Here is a 19,768-nt window from a genome sequence, read left to right as displayed (position 1 = left end):
CTGAGAAAATCTTCAGTGTACTGTCACGTATTCTGACAAAAGAGCTAGATGTTGTTGTTTTTTTTATTTGGGAAATATTTAATCGATTATCAAAATAGTTGCAGATCAGGGTTTTCTCCACCATTATAAGGCTTAGGCACAGCAATTTTGGGCACCACCTAAGTCAAATTAAGGTAAAATCAAAGTGGAGAGCAAAACTAAAGCAAGTTTTATCAAGTTTTGTGTTGCTTTATGCTTTTTGTGTATTTATTATCTGCTCTAGTTTTTCCAATTTTTTGTACCCAAATATAATAATTTTAATTTAAAAAACATAACATTTCTTGAGGGAGGATCCACAAATCCACTGTGTGCATCAAATTCTTCCACAAACCTCAGAAAAAACTCTGCATATAAAAGAAAACAGTAGATTAAAACAAGAAGATACTGCATATGCTACATCACACTATGAGATTTTTTTTTATCTACTTTAAGACTGCTTCACAGGAGATTTAAGGGAACATTAAGGGTTTGGTGATCCTTACGGTTATACAGAATTTATCAAAGAGTTTGAACCTTGACAGCAAATGTGAGCCTGTCGATTATAAAACCAAAAGACTCCTGACCTTAAATCTCCTGACAAATCATCCAGGAATGGACGAGTGCTAAATATAGCCAAATCAAGGTACCCTGTGATAGCAGAGAGGGTGGGATAAAGGGGGATTAATGTTGAGCGCAGTGTGTCAGTTGTTTCATGTGAATCACAAACTCCCTTTCATTTTCTTGCAGACAGTTCGGAGCTGATATAAGGAGCAGGAGATATGGCTGTGGTTGTAAGTTATCACACTTTTACTTAAACTTAAACTGTGCTTTGATTTTGCTCCACAGGGATATTTTGGATGGATTTCTGAGCTGTAACACTCACACACAAATAACAATTGCCAAGACAAACACCCATTCATCTTCCTGTAATGTGGCTGCAGCTCAACATTTCTCAAGAGCAAAGCTCATTGTTAGGATGCCGTCAACAGCTACAGTAGCCTTAGTTGTTAATCTCTGATCCCTGCTCCAGGTCCACTAGCAGTCCTTACCGTGTATTTACAGGCTTTACTGGACTCGTGAGGGAGATTAATCAAACACTGAGGCCTATTGATTATGCTGCTGAAGCACTGGTGGACGTGTGTTTTGTCTCACATGGATTAGACATGTTTTAAACCTCACACAGCACAACCAGGTCTTGTGAGAGAATTATATCAACACAGTAAGACATTGAGCTCTTGTCCAAAGCAACCTGCAAAGACAGAAAAGATAGAAAAAGAGCAGTTTCTCTCTGGACGCATTAAATGTTACGGTTGCAAACAATGTCACGGCGTGCAGGTGTTTTCCATCAGCGACCCAAACACCTGCTGTCACATCATTAACTGGCCTTCGTTAAAGCGGTCAGGCACTGGTGTAACCAATAACATAAATGATGGATCTGTTTCCATTCTGTGTGCCATTAAGTCGTTCCCAATGAGCGAGTATCCACAATACCAACTGGCCCTTAGGCTGGCGCAGCTAAATGAAACTCATCCATTATTAATGTCATTAATAACAGCTCTGCTTTTCCTGCTATGATAAACTGTGGAAATGACCTATTCAGGTGTTTCAGCCTAATGGAGAGCAGGGACAGTTATCTTCAAAATGTGCTTCAGTGCTGCTTTACTCTGACATTAGCGAACTGTTGATGACAGAAATATATAAAACAGAAATATCTTTGGCCTAAACAACACAGCTCCACTTCTTACTATGAATCATGAGTCACTCATCACATATTTACTGATTTAAATCCCAATATTGCCAATTGTAAACTTCATCAGAGCAAAGTTCTCATATAGCTGCTAGTGTTTAGACCAGTGGTTTTGAAAGTCTGAGAGTGCAGGCCTCCTCTCAGACTGTACTTGGAAAAGGCGCCCCTGCAACCCCACTTAGTTTACTTGCCCAATTCCTGGATGCCAATGGGATTATGATTGTTATCTGATCCCATAAACATAGACAGGAATGTGGGAGAACCGGTAAAATCACCCAAAACTATTAGATAATGTCATTTTTTTCATTTCCTCCTCTAAAACAGTTTGGAGCCCCCCTGCAGAGGCCTGCCGCCCACTGGCTTAGACAACATTCAATATTCAAGAACTTTGGCCTCTTTTGTCAAATGAAAAAATGGTTTCTGCAGATCATGAAGATATTATTTTAGTATCTGTTAACATGTTAAAGCACATGGTAACTGTATTCATCAACTCCATAGTGCACAAAGAAGATGTACTGTATTTACACACAGAGCTACAGATTACAAATATTAGCTGCAGGGAAATCAATGCTCTGTCACTCCTGAGAGAAGTTTGAACCATATTCACTATAACTGAATTATAAGCATAAAATTAATTTACAATGTTCTCATTAATACTGATGCATCTCTTTTCAGAGCGGAACTTACCGTATGGTGTCGGAGGAGGAGCAGGCTCTCAGGTCCAAGCTGGAGCGTCTCACCGTCAAGGACCACGGGCCAGTGTTTGGACCCTGTGCCAGCCTGCCAGACCACACCAAGCAGAAGGTGACTGGACATGTTCCTTCAAGAAACATCTGGACAGCCTGGATATGCTGACACATTTACTAGCTACAGTTTTGCTCTTATCAGACTCCACCTGTATTAATTTTCCGCATGTTGTCACAACAGTAGCTGGATGAATGTACTAAAAGACTGCACCAAAAAACAGGGAAAAGCAGACTTTGGATGAAAGGCTGGCGAGGCTAGCTAGCTAGCATTGCATGCTAGGTTAGTTAGCTATTGAACCACCTGCTGCTCACACCTAGGACGAAAGATAATACATTGTTAACTGGTGCAATGTGAGCTCTTCATTCACAAGAAAGCTAACATGAAGGCAAGGTTAGGCTAAGTAACAGTCATTCAGTCTGAATATCAGGCTAATTGGAGATTAGATAGCATTGTCAAACAGTAAGGTAGCTATCCATGAAATCCTTCATGAGCAGACAACACAAGTTAAAGTTACATTTACTTTTCAACAGTATTTCACTAAACTGTATAAAACCCAAGTGACAATCTTCTGAGCTGAAAGATGATCAGTACAAAATACAAAAAACTGCAGTTTCTCCAACTGCTCCAACTTGAGTTAGTCAAAGTTATCCAAACTGTCAGCTAACTGTCTGCTCCGGCTCCCCCTGCAGGCCAAGGACGAGCTGAACGAGACAGATGAGAAGAAGGTGGCAGCAGTGAAGGAGCTGCGAGGAATTATTAAGGAGAAGGCAGATGGAGGTGATGACGTGGCCAAGGGGGTGCAGGACACCTTTGGGGAGAAACCGGACAGTTTGCTGGTCCGCTTCATCCGCGCCAGGAAGTACGACGTGCCCAGAGCCTTCGAGCTCATGAAGGGTACGTCAGCAGAGAGGCAGAACTGAATATACTGACAACCATTTTCTTTCACCAGAAGGTCTCAAAGTCTTGATTATGTTCTGTAATGTTCTGTTTTTCTGAAGGCTAATTTAGCTGAGTATATATTTGATCATTTTCATGCTACAAATTTACAGTGATTTAGAGTTTCAATCAAATATTTGTCATTGTCAGGGTGAAAAAAGCCTTTGAAGCACCATTTAGATCATCATAGGACAATAAAGCCTAGACTGATTTAAAAGTTTTAGTTGTATCATCAGTCTCTAAAGACAGTGTGACCCAACTTACCTCTTCATTAATAGACAAAAACACTAAACTGTTTAAATTGTGAATTAAAAATTCTGAAGTGTTGAAATCCTTTAGATGAAAACTATATTCCAGTAGCTCGAGGGACAGGGAAATTTACAACCAGGTGTGACCCCAGAATGTGTGTCTGTTTTTTCCACCCAGGTTACGTGCGTTTCAGGAAGGATTACCCCGAGCTGTTTGAGAATCTGACCCCAGAGGCCGTACGCAGCACCATCGAGGCTGGCTACCCTGGCATCCTGCCCAGCAGAGACAAGTACGGCCGTGTGGTTCTGCTCTTCAACATCGAGAACTGGGACTATGAAGAGATCACCTTTGATGAGGTACGTGAGACCACATATCCCACAATGCACCTGAGAAGGCATATTAACAAACTCACTTTTGATTTAAATATGATATGAATAATAAATGTGTGTATATTCAGATCCTTCGTGCCTACTGTGTGATCCTGGAGAAGCTGCTGGAGAACGAGGAGACTCAGATCAACGGGTTCTGCATCATCGAGAACTTCAAGGGCTTCACCATGCAGCAGGCGTCAGGAATCAAACCCACCGAGCTCAAGAAGATGGTGGACATGTTGCAGGTGGGACAATTATAACTAAAGGCGGATTGCAGGGTGGGAGAGATGGATATTCTACAACTGAAAACTGCAGATGAAAAAGTTTGTGTTGAAGTTTTCAGAAGGTTAAGTTATTTTAAAAGATTGTAAACTGATGGATACAAGAGTTAAGTGGAAAACATGTTTCTAACTCTCCTAACACCAAGGTGCCTCTGAGCAAGGCATTTCACAGTTAACTTTACCAGGAAGAGCTGCTCCGGTCCTCGGTGTGAAAAATGTCCATGAGCTATAAATTAAGAGTAGAAAAAGAGAGGTCTTCATACCTTTTCTGTAACTTAATTCAGAGTACGTGTCTTCGATAAAGGTTTTATATCTAATCCACCTGACTTTTTATTCTTTCAGGATTCATTCCCCGCCCGTTTCAAAGCTGTGCACTTCATCCACCAGCCCTGGTACTTCACCACCACCTACAATGTGGTCAAACCCCTCATGAAGAGCAAGCTGCTAGAGAGAGTGAGTTAGACAAGATTCAAAGATTTATGCTTTTAAAATACTTTATGTGACAGTGCCTCTTATTGGTGGAGGTTGCTGGCTTCTTCTGAATAATACAGCTGAGTGTTTGCTGCTGTCTCAAATAATACATTAATACCTGAAATGCCTCTTTAGAATTAACTTTATACAGTGTTTAATGTTTTATCTGTTTTTCTGATATTGTATTTCTCTTGCAATGATTTTATAGACTTTCTACTGACTTTCCACTTATTTACACGTTGGATAGTCAGGTGCTGAAAATCCCCACTGTCTCAAAGGCCTCTAACAGCTGCTGTTCCTACTCTAGGTGTTTGTCCACGGAGACGAGCTGGAGAACTACTACAAGGAGTTTGATGCCGACATCCTGCCCTCCGAGTTTGATGGAAAAGGTTCCAAGTACGATGGCAAGGCCACAGCAGCCAAGCTGTTCGACTAAATGTCCTGCCTCTCTTTGCGCCAACCAGGCGGAGAGCCGTTATATATTACAAAACCCCCATAGACTGTCGAGACTTAAAGCCCAATGTAGCTGTGTGGGTGGAGGGAAAAAAAGTAATGAATGAAGAGTATGAGAAGTTCAAGTGATGTTGTTTTCAGAGCTCCTGGTAAAGCACAACCTAACAGGAATGAGGCAGCCTCATCTTCAATCACTATTCTATTCTGCAGTGCTTTGTTTCAGCTCTTTGGTTGACGCTCATCGTTAGCATTGATGCTATACATTGGACTGGAGGCACTGGCAGATTAGACTAGACCATTTACTACTGACTCCATACTGTATACATGTACTTTACACATTTGTAGATTGTTTTTCCGACTGATTAGCTACCTCCCAGGCAACACTGACTTCGTTTCACACCAGCTTGGTGTGAAAATCAACCTTCTTAGTCTTAAGACTAGCTTGAAACAGGAAATTCATCATGATGAACATTTCGGCATCTTTATTTTGTCATTTTCACACATTTAAGCAGTTCTGGGCAGAGGCTGTTTTGACACTTGTGTTCAAAGAAGCTCTGATATTGAAGATTTGACAGTTTGCTGGCAAACAGCAAAACTTTTATTACACCAAGATACCAAATTTACAATATTATTTTCAATGTCTTTTGTTTCACTGATTCAGAAACAGGAGATGTTAGAGCTCATGGAAAGTCACCAACAAGGAAAAGTTTTCTAAACAGTAGATGCTGACAACTGCATCACTGTAACTGATCTAAAGATAAAGGTGACTAAATGTCACACAGATTTCAGTGGCTGTCTATGAGGCGGTGTTTAATCTAGGGCACGATTTGAAAAATATTCAGCATTACTGTAAATTGTACATGATTCAGAAACATATGAATGCTTTTAATATCATTTCATGAAAGAAAAAAAAAGATTAAGTATCCAACCAGGAGAAGCCAAGTGAGAGTGTTTTACTGGATGGCTTTGAACAACACAGCCTCTGTTATGTTGTGCTTTGTCTAGATCATGCTTCACCCACACAGCTTGTATTAACACTGGCAGGCTCCAGCTTTCTCAATCTCCACCCTCTGGCCCCCGTCTCTCCTTCAAGTACAAGGCTGATCTTCCAACAAGTGCCTGTCTCTCATGTGTTTTTTAGATTGTTCTTCAGTATGAATATTATGAGGTTTAACCCACTGTGCTACCTGGTGCACCAATAAGAATGTCAATAAATGTACAATAAACTGTATTTAAATATAAGTTGTAGTCTTTGCATCAATTTCCAGATCTTAATAGGGCAACAGAGGGGACTGCTGCGGTAGCAGCTCTGTAATGTTACCAGAGATGGGAAGAAACCAAGTACAAATACTTTGTTACTCGAAGTAGATTTTTCAGGTATCTGTACTTAACTTGATTTTTAGTTAAATGTATTTTTCTGACAACTTTTTACTTTGACTCCCTACATTTTAACACAGATATCTGTACTTTCTATTCCTTACATTTTCAAAACAGCCTCTTCACTTTTGTTTTAATGCATTTGATTATTTTTATTATCTGTCATTACATGCGGCCTTGCCAACATCACAAGACTGATTTCAACCTATCAGTGAATATCACGCACGACAGACGTAGCAAGATGAAACGACGTAACAAGAAGGAAAGACGGCTAGGGAGACTCAAATGGGGGGAAAAGTTGTGTAGTGGCTCAGCTTCAGTTAGCTTTTCACAGACATGGTTGGTGGAAAACATCCTTCAGAGGTCCTTTTTACTTTTATACTCTAAGTAAATTTCAGAGCCTGTACTTTCTTACTTTTACTCGAGTTGAATCAGTACATCTACTTTCACCAGAGTCAAGTATCTGTGCTTTTACTTGAGTAAAGAATGTGTTTACTTTTACCGCCTCGGGAAGTTATACAGCAGTAGTTGGTGTTAAGTGGGTATGTTTATCATGTTCACCATCATCGTTTAGCATGTTAGCATGCCAACATCTGCTAATTAGCACTAAACATTAACTACAGTTAAGGTTGATGGGAATGTCATTGGTTTTGAAGGTATTTGGTGAGAAGTGCTTAGTAGAAAATTGAAGTTTATACCACATGAGGACATGATAACCAAAACTATAGCAATTTATTCTGAGGGGAACATGAATGTGTTTACCATATTTAACTACAGCACAAACAACAGTTGTTGAAATATTTCACACAAATGCCGATAGCATTGCTAGTAAAGGAAAACCCAGAATCAGAAAAAAAAAACAGACCAGAACAAATCAATGTGAAAAATATTTATTAATCATTTTAAATATGACTATTCAGTCACAGCTGCACCACATCAGAGCAAAAAAAACCATGATTAGATTGCAAATGTTACACCCATATCCTGCTGATATACTACAGTATAGTGCCATACAGAAAAATAGGAACTGCAAAAACAGTAAAGTGCAGGCTAAACAGTCCATCTCTTAGTCAGGACATATTGCACATACAGACAAAGTAATGGTGCAAATGTAAGTTGTATTAATCTTATAAAGAGCAAATGGTTGAAAAGTTGATCAATAAGAAGCGTGGACTTGGGTGGAGACCGTTGCATTTACACCATCTGACAGGATGTTAGTCACAGGAAACTACGATTTATATCAAACATTTACACCATAGGCACTTGGGTGGATCCAGAATAAACCACAGGAAACAAAAACAACTTCTGCAAGTAAATGTCATCTTTTAAAAAATGTTTGAGATCTTTATCATGAGATGAGACAGAACAGAGTTTTATGTGGTAGTTCAAAAAATTGTTCGTCCGTTCATGTTATGTATTTATTTGTTTTAAAGAACAATCTCCACCCATCCTGTATGTAGCAATAAGCAGCTTAAAACAACCCCCAAAAATACCACTACAGCTCACTTTGCAGTAAACTTATCAATTAGTCATATTTAATGTGAGATTTCTATTGTATTTGAGCCACAGCCGTGTGTCTTTTTTAGGTCACATGTGGCCAAAACGCAGCAACAAAGTTGAGCTACTTTTTGATTTAAAAGTGAAACTTGCTTTGGTCCGTTTGTTTTGTAAATGCGTAAATTGAAAATCCACAAATGGATTTCATATTTAGTACACTTACTGTTTGAGTCCCATTTGCACTATTCTCTCCTTTTAGTTAAACATTTTTGTAAACACAGTTTGACCCAGCTCTGTCCTGAACAGCCCTTTAGTCATGTGTACATCTTCAGTAACTTGTGGCCTCAATCGGACAATTCTTAAAAGGACCGTTTAAGCGTTAACAATCAGAGCAGCATTTAGGGAAATTAAACCACCTGACCATCCTTGTGCTATGAAAGGAGGTATCAACTGCTGTTACCTGCTGGTTTAAGGTACTGTGGAATAAATCATTGAATAGAACAAGCTGAGCTGGAGCAGTACAATGTGCAGAGTACAATCTGTTCATATGAATTGCCCAATTTTCCATTCAACTACACAGAAGGCAAAAACATCCCTAAATCAAAATAACAATTTCATTATTTATAAAACTTTTAACCAGAGACCCTGACTTTATTTTATAGGTCAGCAGCAACAATGCAGGCTGATGGTCCATGGCACACAATGCAAATGCAAAGTGAAAAACTGGAGTGGTGTCAAAATTAGCTAAATTTGATGCCTTAACCTATATAAATAAACTAAACAGGGTGTTAAATTAACACATTCTTCCTGCAAGAACAGCAAAGTTCTTGATGGAAACAAGTAAGATGATATTACATCATATTAAGGAAATTAGTTTGACTGAACACAAGCCTTAATATCAGCTGGAATCATCACTGTAAACCATAAATCATGTCAGACTGCTGCTGATCAGAGGTAGCTCAATGATTCATGAGGAGCCAGAAATCTGTTCAGATTCACATTTGTATTGAGGCACTTAATGTGGTCGTGAACTGTATGAATTAAATCCTGAAAGATTTTTTAAATAGATCACCATAATATGCTTAAAAATATAACAGATGTGGGACATCAGGTGTATTTTAAAGTATATTATGGTTATGAATTTATTGGAACAGATCACCCCAAAATACTTCTTCTTCATCTGTAGTGCTATTTATGCATCTAGGTTGTTTTGGTGTGAGCTGCCAAGTTTTGGAGACATCGACAGGAGATGTAGAGAAGGAAGTGTGCATCTGCTCATGGAAGAGAGGTTCATGCTCTTAACAGTGGGAGATGCAAACATTAATAGCGTCCTCCTTGGCAAAGATATTACGTTAGCTAGCTTATACCCTTTTCACACCGGAAAAAACCCTGCTTACACCTGCAAATATCTGGCTTTTGTCTTCAAAGTAAATGTGTATAATCGTCATTTACTCCTGGGTCAAATGACTCTTCAGTAGTCATGGGTATTATCGGCCCTGGCTCCGAACGGCTGTGATGAGTGAGAGAACATCCTAATCAGAAAGAAAAAACAGAAAGGCAAGCTTGTCTCCTGGTAATGTGAAAAAGTGAAATTTAAGCTGGTTTACCCACTAACTTAACCAAAAATATCTAAAAGTGGTATCAGTTAGCTAGCCTCTTGTCTATGAATATATGCACTCTGCAATCTGTGCGTTGATACAGTTGGCATGCAAGTAGTTCCTTCAAGAAACATCTCACAACAAGGTCTGTGGATTATTTTGAGTAACTGGGTTATGATTTCTGGACAGAGACATTGCTGTTGAGTTTTTCAAATGTATTTCTCCGGCACTTTGAGCTCCACAAGCCAAGTGCCATCTAGTTCTATAATATTTGAGAGAAGGCAGACATCTTTGCGCCCGTTATCTCCAAAACTCGACAGCTCACACCAAAACAATCTAGATGGATAAATACCACTACAGTTAAGAGAATATGGCATTTTGATTTTGAAGTGAATTGCCCCGTTTAAGGCCTCAGACTGTTTGCTAAAAAAAAAACACAACAATGTGGACTTAACTAAGATGATTTTCCAGTTTTTAGATTGATAGAAGATTTATACTAGATGTCTAATTTGTATGTAAGCTGACCTATGAGTTCATTTGCAAAAACAGATACATGTCACTCTGAAATTAATAAACTAACCCCACTTGAGTGCACACAAACATTAAAAACCAAGATTTATGTAAGTACATTTTTGAGATTTCTTATCAAAACATCACCAGTTTGATTGATTCCCTGGAGTGCACAAAAAACATGATTTAGGAAAATAAATAAAAACAGACATATCTTGTTTTTGCAAGTGAACCCTTCAACTGAGTAGCGTCTTCAGTCAGAGAAGTCATAATTCATGTATAAAAATACTTTTCCTTCAACATGCAGGTCAAAGGTCAATCTGTTGTCTAGACTCAAGACGCAGCAGCTGCCAAAAACCAGCAAAGGGTGAACTCGTGTTATATTGGAGGTTAAATGGGACAAGAGGAAGGAACAATTCACCACAGTGTCATATAACATGTTCCAGTATTATTATCTTATGTGAGTTTCAGGTTACAGCTTGGTGTAGCCACTCCCACTTAGCCTCCTTTTCTAATCCATTTAGTGATTCCCTGCATTTCCCAGAATTATTCACTAAACTGTAAGGCCATTAATACAGGAGGCTGAGTGTGTACCTGTGTGTTTCTGCTTCATTTCCAAACATCCATGTATGTTACCCACTGAGTGTTACCCCTGTGCTCTGCAGGTAGGAGTTCATGTCCTGGTGGCTGCTCTTCTGGCAAGCCGGCTGGTCCTTCTCCCAGTGGCAGATGGCATCGGTGTACTCGACTATGAACTTGTCCATCCAGGTGAGGGGCTGAGGGAACAGCACGGCTCCCTCAAAGAAACCCAGGTGGCCTCCATGTTGGGTCAGGGCGAATATCACATTGGGCATCTTTTCTACAGACAGAGGGAGAAGGAGTTTTTCATCATCAGTATTTACTTTTAAAGTAAACACATAATTCATGGATCAGCCATATAAACTACTGATGCCAGGAACCAATCATCAAAGCAACATGACGTCAGTTCTTATGTGTAAAGTTTCAGTACAACGTGTAGATGCATCAATCTCCAGACAAGCAAATCATATTTATCAGTACACGATATGACTCCTGATGGAAACACTGGCTCCAAACTGAACGAGCCTTTTGGATAAAACATCTTCAAGAATCTAAAGTAAGTCCAATATCTCTTGACTTAGTCTTTCTGGACATACTGACCAATATAATCTTAAAAATAGGTAAAAATCTCTTTTAAATTTTTTTTACAGTATTTGGTTTCTGTGGGGGTTTGTTTAAAGCTGCAATAACTGATGTTTTGGCCATTTGGGGGCAGCAGAAATAACTAACATCATACTGACACATTAGCAGTTCATAAAGTTGATATGGCAAACTTGTGAAAGATACAGAGCAACATCAGCATTAATTTGGATTTTTATGAATGCAAGTCCGATATTCACTCTACTTTAAGCAAATTTTTTGGTGTCCACAACTCCTGTCTCAAATCTGCCTCTTTAGCTGCTAAATGCTCCACTATGTTCACCAGCTAGACGCTAACTAAGTCGCTTCTTGCACAGAAAACAGCTGCCTGCTGTGGCCGAAAACAACAGTGATTCATAGTCATTGTTATTACAAAAATATCAATTGTAGCCACTTTAAAGCTGCATTAAGGGATTTTTGACCACTACTACAAATTCTCCAAAACACACAGAGAGACACAACCTTGACAAACTATATTATTGGCTTATCAAAACAACCATATATTAACAGAACCAGCAGACAACATGAGCATCCATTCAAAATCAAATTTCATCTCATTTGAATAACATTAATCAAATATCTACTCTTTACAGGTCTAGTTTGGTCTCCACCAACTACTGGCAAAATATCTGGGTCTTTAGATTCCCCACTTTCTCCACCAGCCACTTCTTTACTTTGTCCCTCTGCTGCTGTCTGGTGCTGTGCAGCTAGTGTGCTACAGTGCTACACTCTGCTTGTTTGAGTTTGTTTGGAAGCAGCCATGTTAGTTTTATATTCATACTGTCTATGTAAATGGTAAAATATGTCAATGTGTAGTTGGTGAAACAAAGCAATGAGGTAAAGGTTTGGAGAGCCTAAAAGTTAGGTTGTAATTGCTCATGGATTAAAAACCTTGACTGTTTTTATACAACACAGTGTTATATTCAAAACACTGATTTAATTGACCTTCAATAAATGAAGGAGTAGTGACAATCTAGGTTTTTTACATGAAAAACTTTCTGATTTCATTGCCCCACATTTACATCCTGCACAAGAATGTGAACTCAGTACTAAGGTGAAAAGGACATTCAGGGATTAGCAAGGCACAATTTGGCACAATCATTGTCTGACTTTGGTTTTCTGGTCGAGCACCTGCAGCCATTTGGTAATTAAAGGCACTCTGATCTCATTAATGCGAAGGTAAATAATTAAGCTCTGCTGCTTTGTGGCAGTCTCGTTAAAATGGCTCAGTGACTGACTGTGAGGTCAGCTGGCAAGATGGTTGGTTTCCGCTCAGAAATACACCAGTCTCTTTCCCTTTCTGCCATCAACACCACCTACACACTTTCTCCTGTGTATGCGTGTGTGCACCTACAAACTACAAACTAGGTATTGGAGGTTACCTGATGAGGCACTAAAACCAACTCTGTGTCTCACATCTTACGTCTTGCACAGAATACTGAATATTTACACCAACTCCTCAAAACCTTTCATCTGAAAAGTAAATTCTGTGCGTTGACCTTCTCTTGAAATAGAGGACAAGTTAGGGATTTCACTTAAAATCTATGTTATACACACTGATTTACACAGGCAGGCACAGGCGCATGTGACCTACTAAGGCAACACACACACACACACACACACACACACACACACACACTGCTCTCTATATATAATCCAACAGCCTAGGCAGATCACATGGCCCTGAAAAATTCAACAAGACTGTCTCTGCTGGGCCGTGTTGCGCAGATAGCTGCCACAAGACTTTATCAACACTTAAGACTCCGGCTCCAGTGTCCAGCTCCAGTGGAGGGAGGACAATGGATTCATCTGCTCTACACTCATCTGAGTCTGTATCACTGTGAGGACAACGTTTTCCTGGTGTAGTCATTGTTCACTAGGAAACACGCAAAATATTCAAAACAAACAACATATGAGTCATTATAGCAACAGTTTAGTTAGCCCTTCACACTTCGCTGCACAGTTGGATGTGTAGAGGAACAGATTATACTTGCATACTTCCATCTTGCTGTTTTTTAATAAGGTGTGAATGATTATGTTTTAAGAGATGGATGTACATTATTGTAGTCCACTAAGGCATAGGGCCTTACAAATTTAGCCTTGAGGACAAGCCAAACTATATTTTTTTTAGTATTCCATATCAAACCATTTCCACAGTAGTCACAAATACTGAAAATGTACCGGGTACACTCACGACAGGTGTACTTAAAACCCATTTTACCAACGGTAATTGATGAATACTACTGCTACATTATGACCAATGAAATATACACTGATGAATGACTCTTGTCTATGAACACAAACCTGAGAGTGTGCGTGGAATAGCCAGAAGTGACTGATGAACTAGCGGATCGTCTGCAGAGTTTACCAGGAGGAGAGGCACAGTGACCTGCACGTGAAACAACAGTGTATTTCTGAATGACTTTCTAAGGCCTGTCACACACCGTTTCTGAAAAGAAGCAGCATCAGTAGTGATAGTGGTAGAATTAACAGGAGATGTTATAGCAATAGGTCAGTCAGAGTCAGAGTCAGAGTGTGGGTTAGAGCGGGCAGGCTATTACTTAGCATCAAGACTGAAGACAGCCTTGGTCATCATGACAATCTGTGGTTTTAGGGGAATAACAGAGGTAGTGTGGTTGCCAAGTAACCCACAGAAAACACTGTTGATTGTCATAACAAATAGTCACACCATGTAACTTCCTCTAAAACCACAAACTGTCTTCTGTGTTCTGTCTTCTGGTGTACAGTAAAAAATGAAGCTACTGAATTGTATCATATGCTTCAATAAAAACACCTCAAATTGTCTTTTTTAAAATTTCTTTTTGAGCATATTCTAGTAGTACTTGTTGTAGTGATAGTAGAAAGCAGTAGCATTAGTAACAATGGTACCAAAAGTACAGAAGTACTCAGACATAGGTAACTCACGTTGTGGATGTAGTGCACACAGCTCTCCTGCTCATAGTACTCCTTCACCGAGCTGTAACCGTGAAATTTTCTGCCGGAGGGAATTGTGTGATAACATTAGTGAAAGAGAGAACAGCTGTAGATTTCAGAGCAGCTGGATCAAAATCAAAATGCATCCAAACCTCATGATGCTGTCATCAATCTGCATCAGAGATGTGGCTGCATACAGTCTTCCCAGGTCTGCATCGCCAATGTTGCTGGAGTTCAGGCCAAGCAAACTGCTCCTGTTGATCAAAACAGTTAAGATTTATTGACAAATCAGAGCAGGAATCTAAATCTTTGTTACACCCGTCTGACAATGTCAGAGTCATATCCAAATCATTGCTGATGGAATTCAAACTAGTAGTCTAATTTTTTAGGATTACACCGACAGACAGTGAAGGAAATATTGCCTCCTGTCATGGATATTTATCTTTCTTGCTGCACAAATCCACTGCAACAACTAACATAAAGGAACAACTCAATAAATTTAAATAATTTATTTTTTTATCTTGGTGCTTTGACACTGGCATAAACTTGAATGGATTAATACTTCTGTCACTGTAAATCTGTTACTGCAGAAACTGTTGTTGTGTTTCTTCACCTGTGTGACAGGATGAGTTTCTTCATGTTGTCTGCCAACACAAAGTTGTAAAGCCTCCGGCACTGATCCCACTGAAGGAATGTTTCCTGGGCCCTAGAAACACATAAAAAATGCATGAACACACTACAGTAAGCAAAACACCTGCAGCTTCAAGGTGACCATTTTTTATGATAACATGTAGTGTATATTCAAAGGTTTTGACAAAAGTGCTGCTGTAGAGCTGGGGCTCGAATACAAATATCTGTGCATTTTTAGAAATATCCATTCTGTTCATTTGTTTGCTCTTCATCCTACTAACCTGAGGGCACTGTAACCCTGACAGACGCTGACACAGCAGAGCACTCGGTCCTGGTTCGATCTGTTCTCACCCAGGAACTTACAGACAATGTTTCCCCCTAGACTGAAGCCCACAACCACCAGTAGCGTCTGTGGAAAAGCTCGTTTGACGTAGCTCACCATAGCCGCATACTCCCAGGTACAACCTGAATGAAAAAGAGACACTTTTAGAACTCAGTTTCACATTAGATTAAATGGCTAGATAATTTCATAAAGTTGTGTTTATATTTAGAGGCTCGGATACGGCCTTTCAATGCAGATCTTCTATACTTCCCCCATTTAATGTTGCAACTTTGACTGTCAAGGACTGAAACCATTGTTTTTGTTTTTTTTTTTGTTTTGCTTCCCCTTACTTTAGTTCTCTTAAATGAACAAACCTAAAAAATGTACTAAAGTGAACTTCCCCTCTATGGTTTGGACTGTGAGATGTTGTAATCACACCCGTAAGTCACCCACTACCATGTGATGTTTCCCTCGTTACCGTAGGTGAACATGCGCGGCGAGGTGAGCTCCATGTTGGGCAGAGCTCCCAGGTGGTTGAGGACAGCACAGCGGTATCCCTGCCGCTGGGAGTGATCCACAAAGGTCCGAATGTAGTTCTTCTCGCTATGGTTACCGATCCCAGGGCAGATTACCATGGTAATGTCATCTGACATGCACACACACGGACAAACAAGAGGGAACACATGCATAAACATACAAAGTGGAGTCATGAGTGGGTGTAAAATTGATGCTGTTTGTGTGTTGATTTAATTGGCTGCTGAAATGCATGGCATTTATGCACGAGGGAGTTCATTAGCGGTCTTCCTGCTCATGCTTACTGTAGTAAGAGCTGATTGTTACTCAAGGCTCACAATTCATACAGGCATATAAAACTCTGGAGTAAAGACCGGTGAACAAAAACATCTTTACAAAACAACAATTAGTGAAAGCTTCATCAAAAAACTAGCTTTAAAAGTATGACAGAAGATCAGTAGTTGTGTGATTAAATCCTAAACATGCAGTAAATCCAAAGACAGCAGCTTTGGAGCTTTACCAGATAGACCAGTAATAGTATCTGACCTCCTGTGCTGTGGTCTCCAAGCGCTTCAAAGAGGTCAAAGGTCGCTGTGGCCCCGTCCTGCATTGAGAGGAACTTGCGGACCCCGCAGGGTGTTGGGGTGTTGACACGTCCCATCTTGCCGTACAGTGCCGTCTGGAGATGGCCACTCTTACCCCACAGCAGGGGAGGAATGTATCTGAAGAGAAGCTCCATATTAGATTACAGCTGTAACCGCTACCCTGAAGATGTTTCAGCACAGTCTTAGTAAAGATTATCCCACCACAGACAGGCACACATACCACTCTAACTATAGGAGGTGGCAGACAAGTCTACAAGGCACCATCATTCGTTTAACTGAGCAGCCAGTTGAATTGGATTTAATCTAGCTAGAGCTAGAGGAGATTGTTTATTTGTGGTTGACATTTTCATTCACCAAATCATGTAACTCTAGAAACAGTATTCACAAGTACTTGTAAATGTGTTAAAAATGATTTGATCTCAAGCCAGCAAGATTAAGCAGAATTTATATTGATGTACTGCCTTAAATGATCAAGGCCCAGGTTCACAAGCAACAGCAAGTCAATGTCATGGTTTGTTTGGTAAGAGACTTCAGCTTTAGCATTAACTTTATCAAACACATTCCTGCGTAGACAAAAAAAAAAACGCCTACAGACACTCCCACTGTAAACAGTACATTAGAGATAAGAGAAATGCTTTGCAAGCTCAGAGCAGAAACTTAAAGGGATAAAAGGCGATTACACAAAGTCTGCTTCCAGGTCTTGGTCAGAAGTACATATGTGACAAAAAGTTGTATAAAGCCTTTTGTGATCTGATAAATTGTGATAAATTGTGATGTCACTTGATGTCTGCATCGATTGGGTCTGAAGACTACAAGTTTGAAGATGAAAAAAATCAGCACACTGGGAAAAAAATCCACTTCAAACATAGGCAAAAAACAAATTGTTCAATTCTGTATATTTTTGCAAATGACAATGACAATTAACTTTCTAAAAAAAAATAACTGTCGATTTGCCATTTGGTATGAAGATTTGTTTTGTCAAATGTATTAATCTCCTTTTGTTTTGCCTATTTTTCTCCTCGTGCTCCTCTCTGTGGGAAAACTACTCCTGCTAAAAAACAGAGTGAAAACAAACTCTCTACGTTCACAACAAGGTCACATAGCTCATGTCAGAGTCTCCAGGTCAAGTCTGAGTTGTTAATGTCTTGTCAAGTCCACAGTTGTTAATTGTACATTTGAGAAAACCAGTTCAATTTACAACGCCATTTTTCAAAATTATTCTGCCAGATTTTCCAGTGCTTATTTTCACAGCAGTCTTGATAAGCCATGTAAACAAGGCTCACAGTATGCAGTCTTCATCTATCTCCCTCTTTTGTCAGTGGTTGTAAGATAGAATTCTTCTCGTAGGCTTATCATTAACGACACAATCAGGTAGGATTTAGGATCTTGCTGAAAAGGTGTGACGTCTGTATCTCAGTCGTCCAGTGTTCCTAGTCTTTAAAACTTGGACTGGATAATGATTAACACTTACTCTTTGGTTAGCATCGAGCAGGATTTGAGGAGATAACGGCTGAGTGGTGTGTCCTGGTAGGTGATCCCCGGTGGTTCTGTGGTACTCTTCAGGTTCAGACAGCGGACGATGACATAGAGGATAGTTGCCACTGCTGCGAGCTTCATGCCATCAAACATGGCAGGCAGCTCCGGGCCGAAGGTGTTCATGTCACCATCCTCGAGGGTGGCCATTGTGGACACAGAAGAGGACCTATGCACAGATAACACTTAACTTACATGACTTATTAAGAGCTTGACAGGAGGAATTAGCCAGTTATATGACTCTGTTAGAATTATCTAAATCGCTGAGATTGATGAATTGCCTATAAATATTGATTTAGACCAATGTATTCTGTTTCATGATCAGTCTTCCCTTGATGGACTTGATCTTTGCAACTCCTGCTATTTTGTAGATTTCTACCAGACAGAATCTCCATAAAACAGTCTGTAAAACTGAACATCCTTTATTTTTTTTAAATTAATTTCTGACTGTCAGTCTATGTCAGAGTCAGCTGGTTCTGTGCATTACAACATGGGCAAAAAAAGGATTTTTTTAAAAGCATGTTTTATTAAATCTCCTGAAGTCTTTTAGGGCGCTATCAACTAGCCTAAAGTCTAATGAATTCATGAATCAGAATACAGACATTCATGAGTTCTCGTACACATTAGAGAGCTGCTCCCCTTGAAAAAATGTCTGTAGTCTGACGTCAGTGGGAAGTTTAACCAACTTTCTCATGTTGGTCTGAAGAATGAGTCACAGTCTCCGATCCTGCAAACACACCCTTTACAGCAGTCCTACATTATCTAGCTCAAAATCTATGAATACTGTCTCTTGGTACAAAACATCAGGTATTTGACGCTTTAATCCAAAATTGCTTATACTAACAGTATCCTAAAATCCTCATATCCTTCTGGACACTTTTAAAAAGTACATTTTTAAAAAACCAGCAGAGATGCTCTCAGTTGAATTAAACAGTTTTTACTCACCTTGTCTGACTTTGAAGGAGATACAGTTGCTGTGGTCCCTCCTTTTTGAACCCAAAGTGTGATGATGGTCAGTGCTGGAGAACACACACAGTTAAAGGGTAACTCCACCAACTTTAAATATTAAAGTGTGTTTACAGGTTTTAAAGGCAACTAACTAACAAATGACTCGATTCAGTGGCCAAGGGAAACATACAAACTAAGAAAAACTATTGAAAGTTGATCCTATTGCCACACACTTAAAATACATGGACGACAAAACCGGAAAAACAACAACTAATAAGCTTAAGGATTGGAGTTAGCCAGCTGTGCTCCGGTTAGCCTAAAAAACGAGTCACAACAAGTGTCCCTGGTCTCAGGGTCTTGTACTCTTTTGTTCTGTCACTCAGGTAAAACTGTTTCTAGAGGTGGTCGAGGTGAAACTGAAGGCTTCAACAAACACAACACAAGGTACATAATGTTTTTTTAAAGTATACGGAGGACATTTCCGGTCTTACCATCGCGTGGTTCGGAGTCTGTCCGGGTTCTGGTCGGATCCACCCGGAGTAGAGCTCCGTCTCTGAACACCGACTGTTTACAACCGAGGAGCTGACTGACCAGCAGGGTGCGTTCAAGTGCTCTGTCAAAAGCTCCGATTTCTGGTAACACCCACAGTAAATACGTTCAGTAATAAAAAAAAGAAATAACACCGTTTAGCTTCCCCTTTACATCAATTTAGCCCTTGAATTATTCTATTCAAACTATTTATCAGAACTCAATGAAATCCCTTGCTTTGAGTCATAGCCTATGTCAGCTTTCGTCGTCAGTCAGGATATC

The 19,768-nt window shown here is 39.7% G+C and overlaps 2 protein-coding genes across 2 annotated transcripts; one reads left to right on the top strand and one right to left on the bottom strand.

Moving 5' to 3' along the window:
* Window positions 1–761: 761 nt before the first annotated feature.
* Window positions 762–5,256, top strand: rlbp1b (retinaldehyde binding protein 1b). Its single transcript, XM_073472863.1, has 7 exons — window positions 762–809; window positions 2,441–2,569; window positions 3,202–3,406; window positions 3,875–4,053; window positions 4,155–4,313; window positions 4,692–4,802; window positions 5,128–5,256. The coding sequence occupies exons 1-7, from the start codon at window positions 798–800 to the stop codon at window positions 5,254–5,256; spliced, it is 924 nt and encodes a 307-aa protein (XP_073328964.1). The 5' UTR covers window positions 762–797.
* Window positions 5,257–7,524: 2,268 nt separating this feature from the next.
* Window positions 7,525–19,551, bottom strand: LOC141001045 (monoacylglycerol lipase ABHD2-like). The gene is made up of 11 exons (XM_073471979.1): window positions 19,450–19,551; window positions 18,956–19,029; window positions 17,949–18,179; window positions 16,419–16,594; window positions 15,838–16,005; window positions 15,319–15,502; window positions 15,021–15,113; window positions 14,560–14,661; window positions 14,399–14,468; window positions 13,778–13,862; window positions 7,525–11,114 (listed from the first exon to the last, which is right to left on the bottom strand). The coding sequence occupies exons 3-11, from the start codon at window positions 18,158–18,160 to the stop codon at window positions 10,888–10,890; spliced, it is 1,317 nt and encodes a 438-aa protein (XP_073328080.1). The 5' UTR covers window positions 18,161–18,179; window positions 18,956–19,029; window positions 19,450–19,551; the 3' UTR covers window positions 7,525–10,887.
* Window positions 19,552–19,768: the final 217 nt, after the last annotated feature.

The sequence above is a fragment of the Pagrus major genome, chromosome 8, assembly GCF_040436345.1.
Source record: "Pagrus major chromosome 8, Pma_NU_1.0".
Lineage (NCBI taxonomy): Eukaryota > Metazoa > Chordata > Actinopteri > Spariformes > Sparidae > Pagrus > Pagrus major.
The sequence above is the reverse complement of the archived record's forward strand: the minus strand, read 5'-3'. Positions and strand labels throughout refer to the sequence as shown.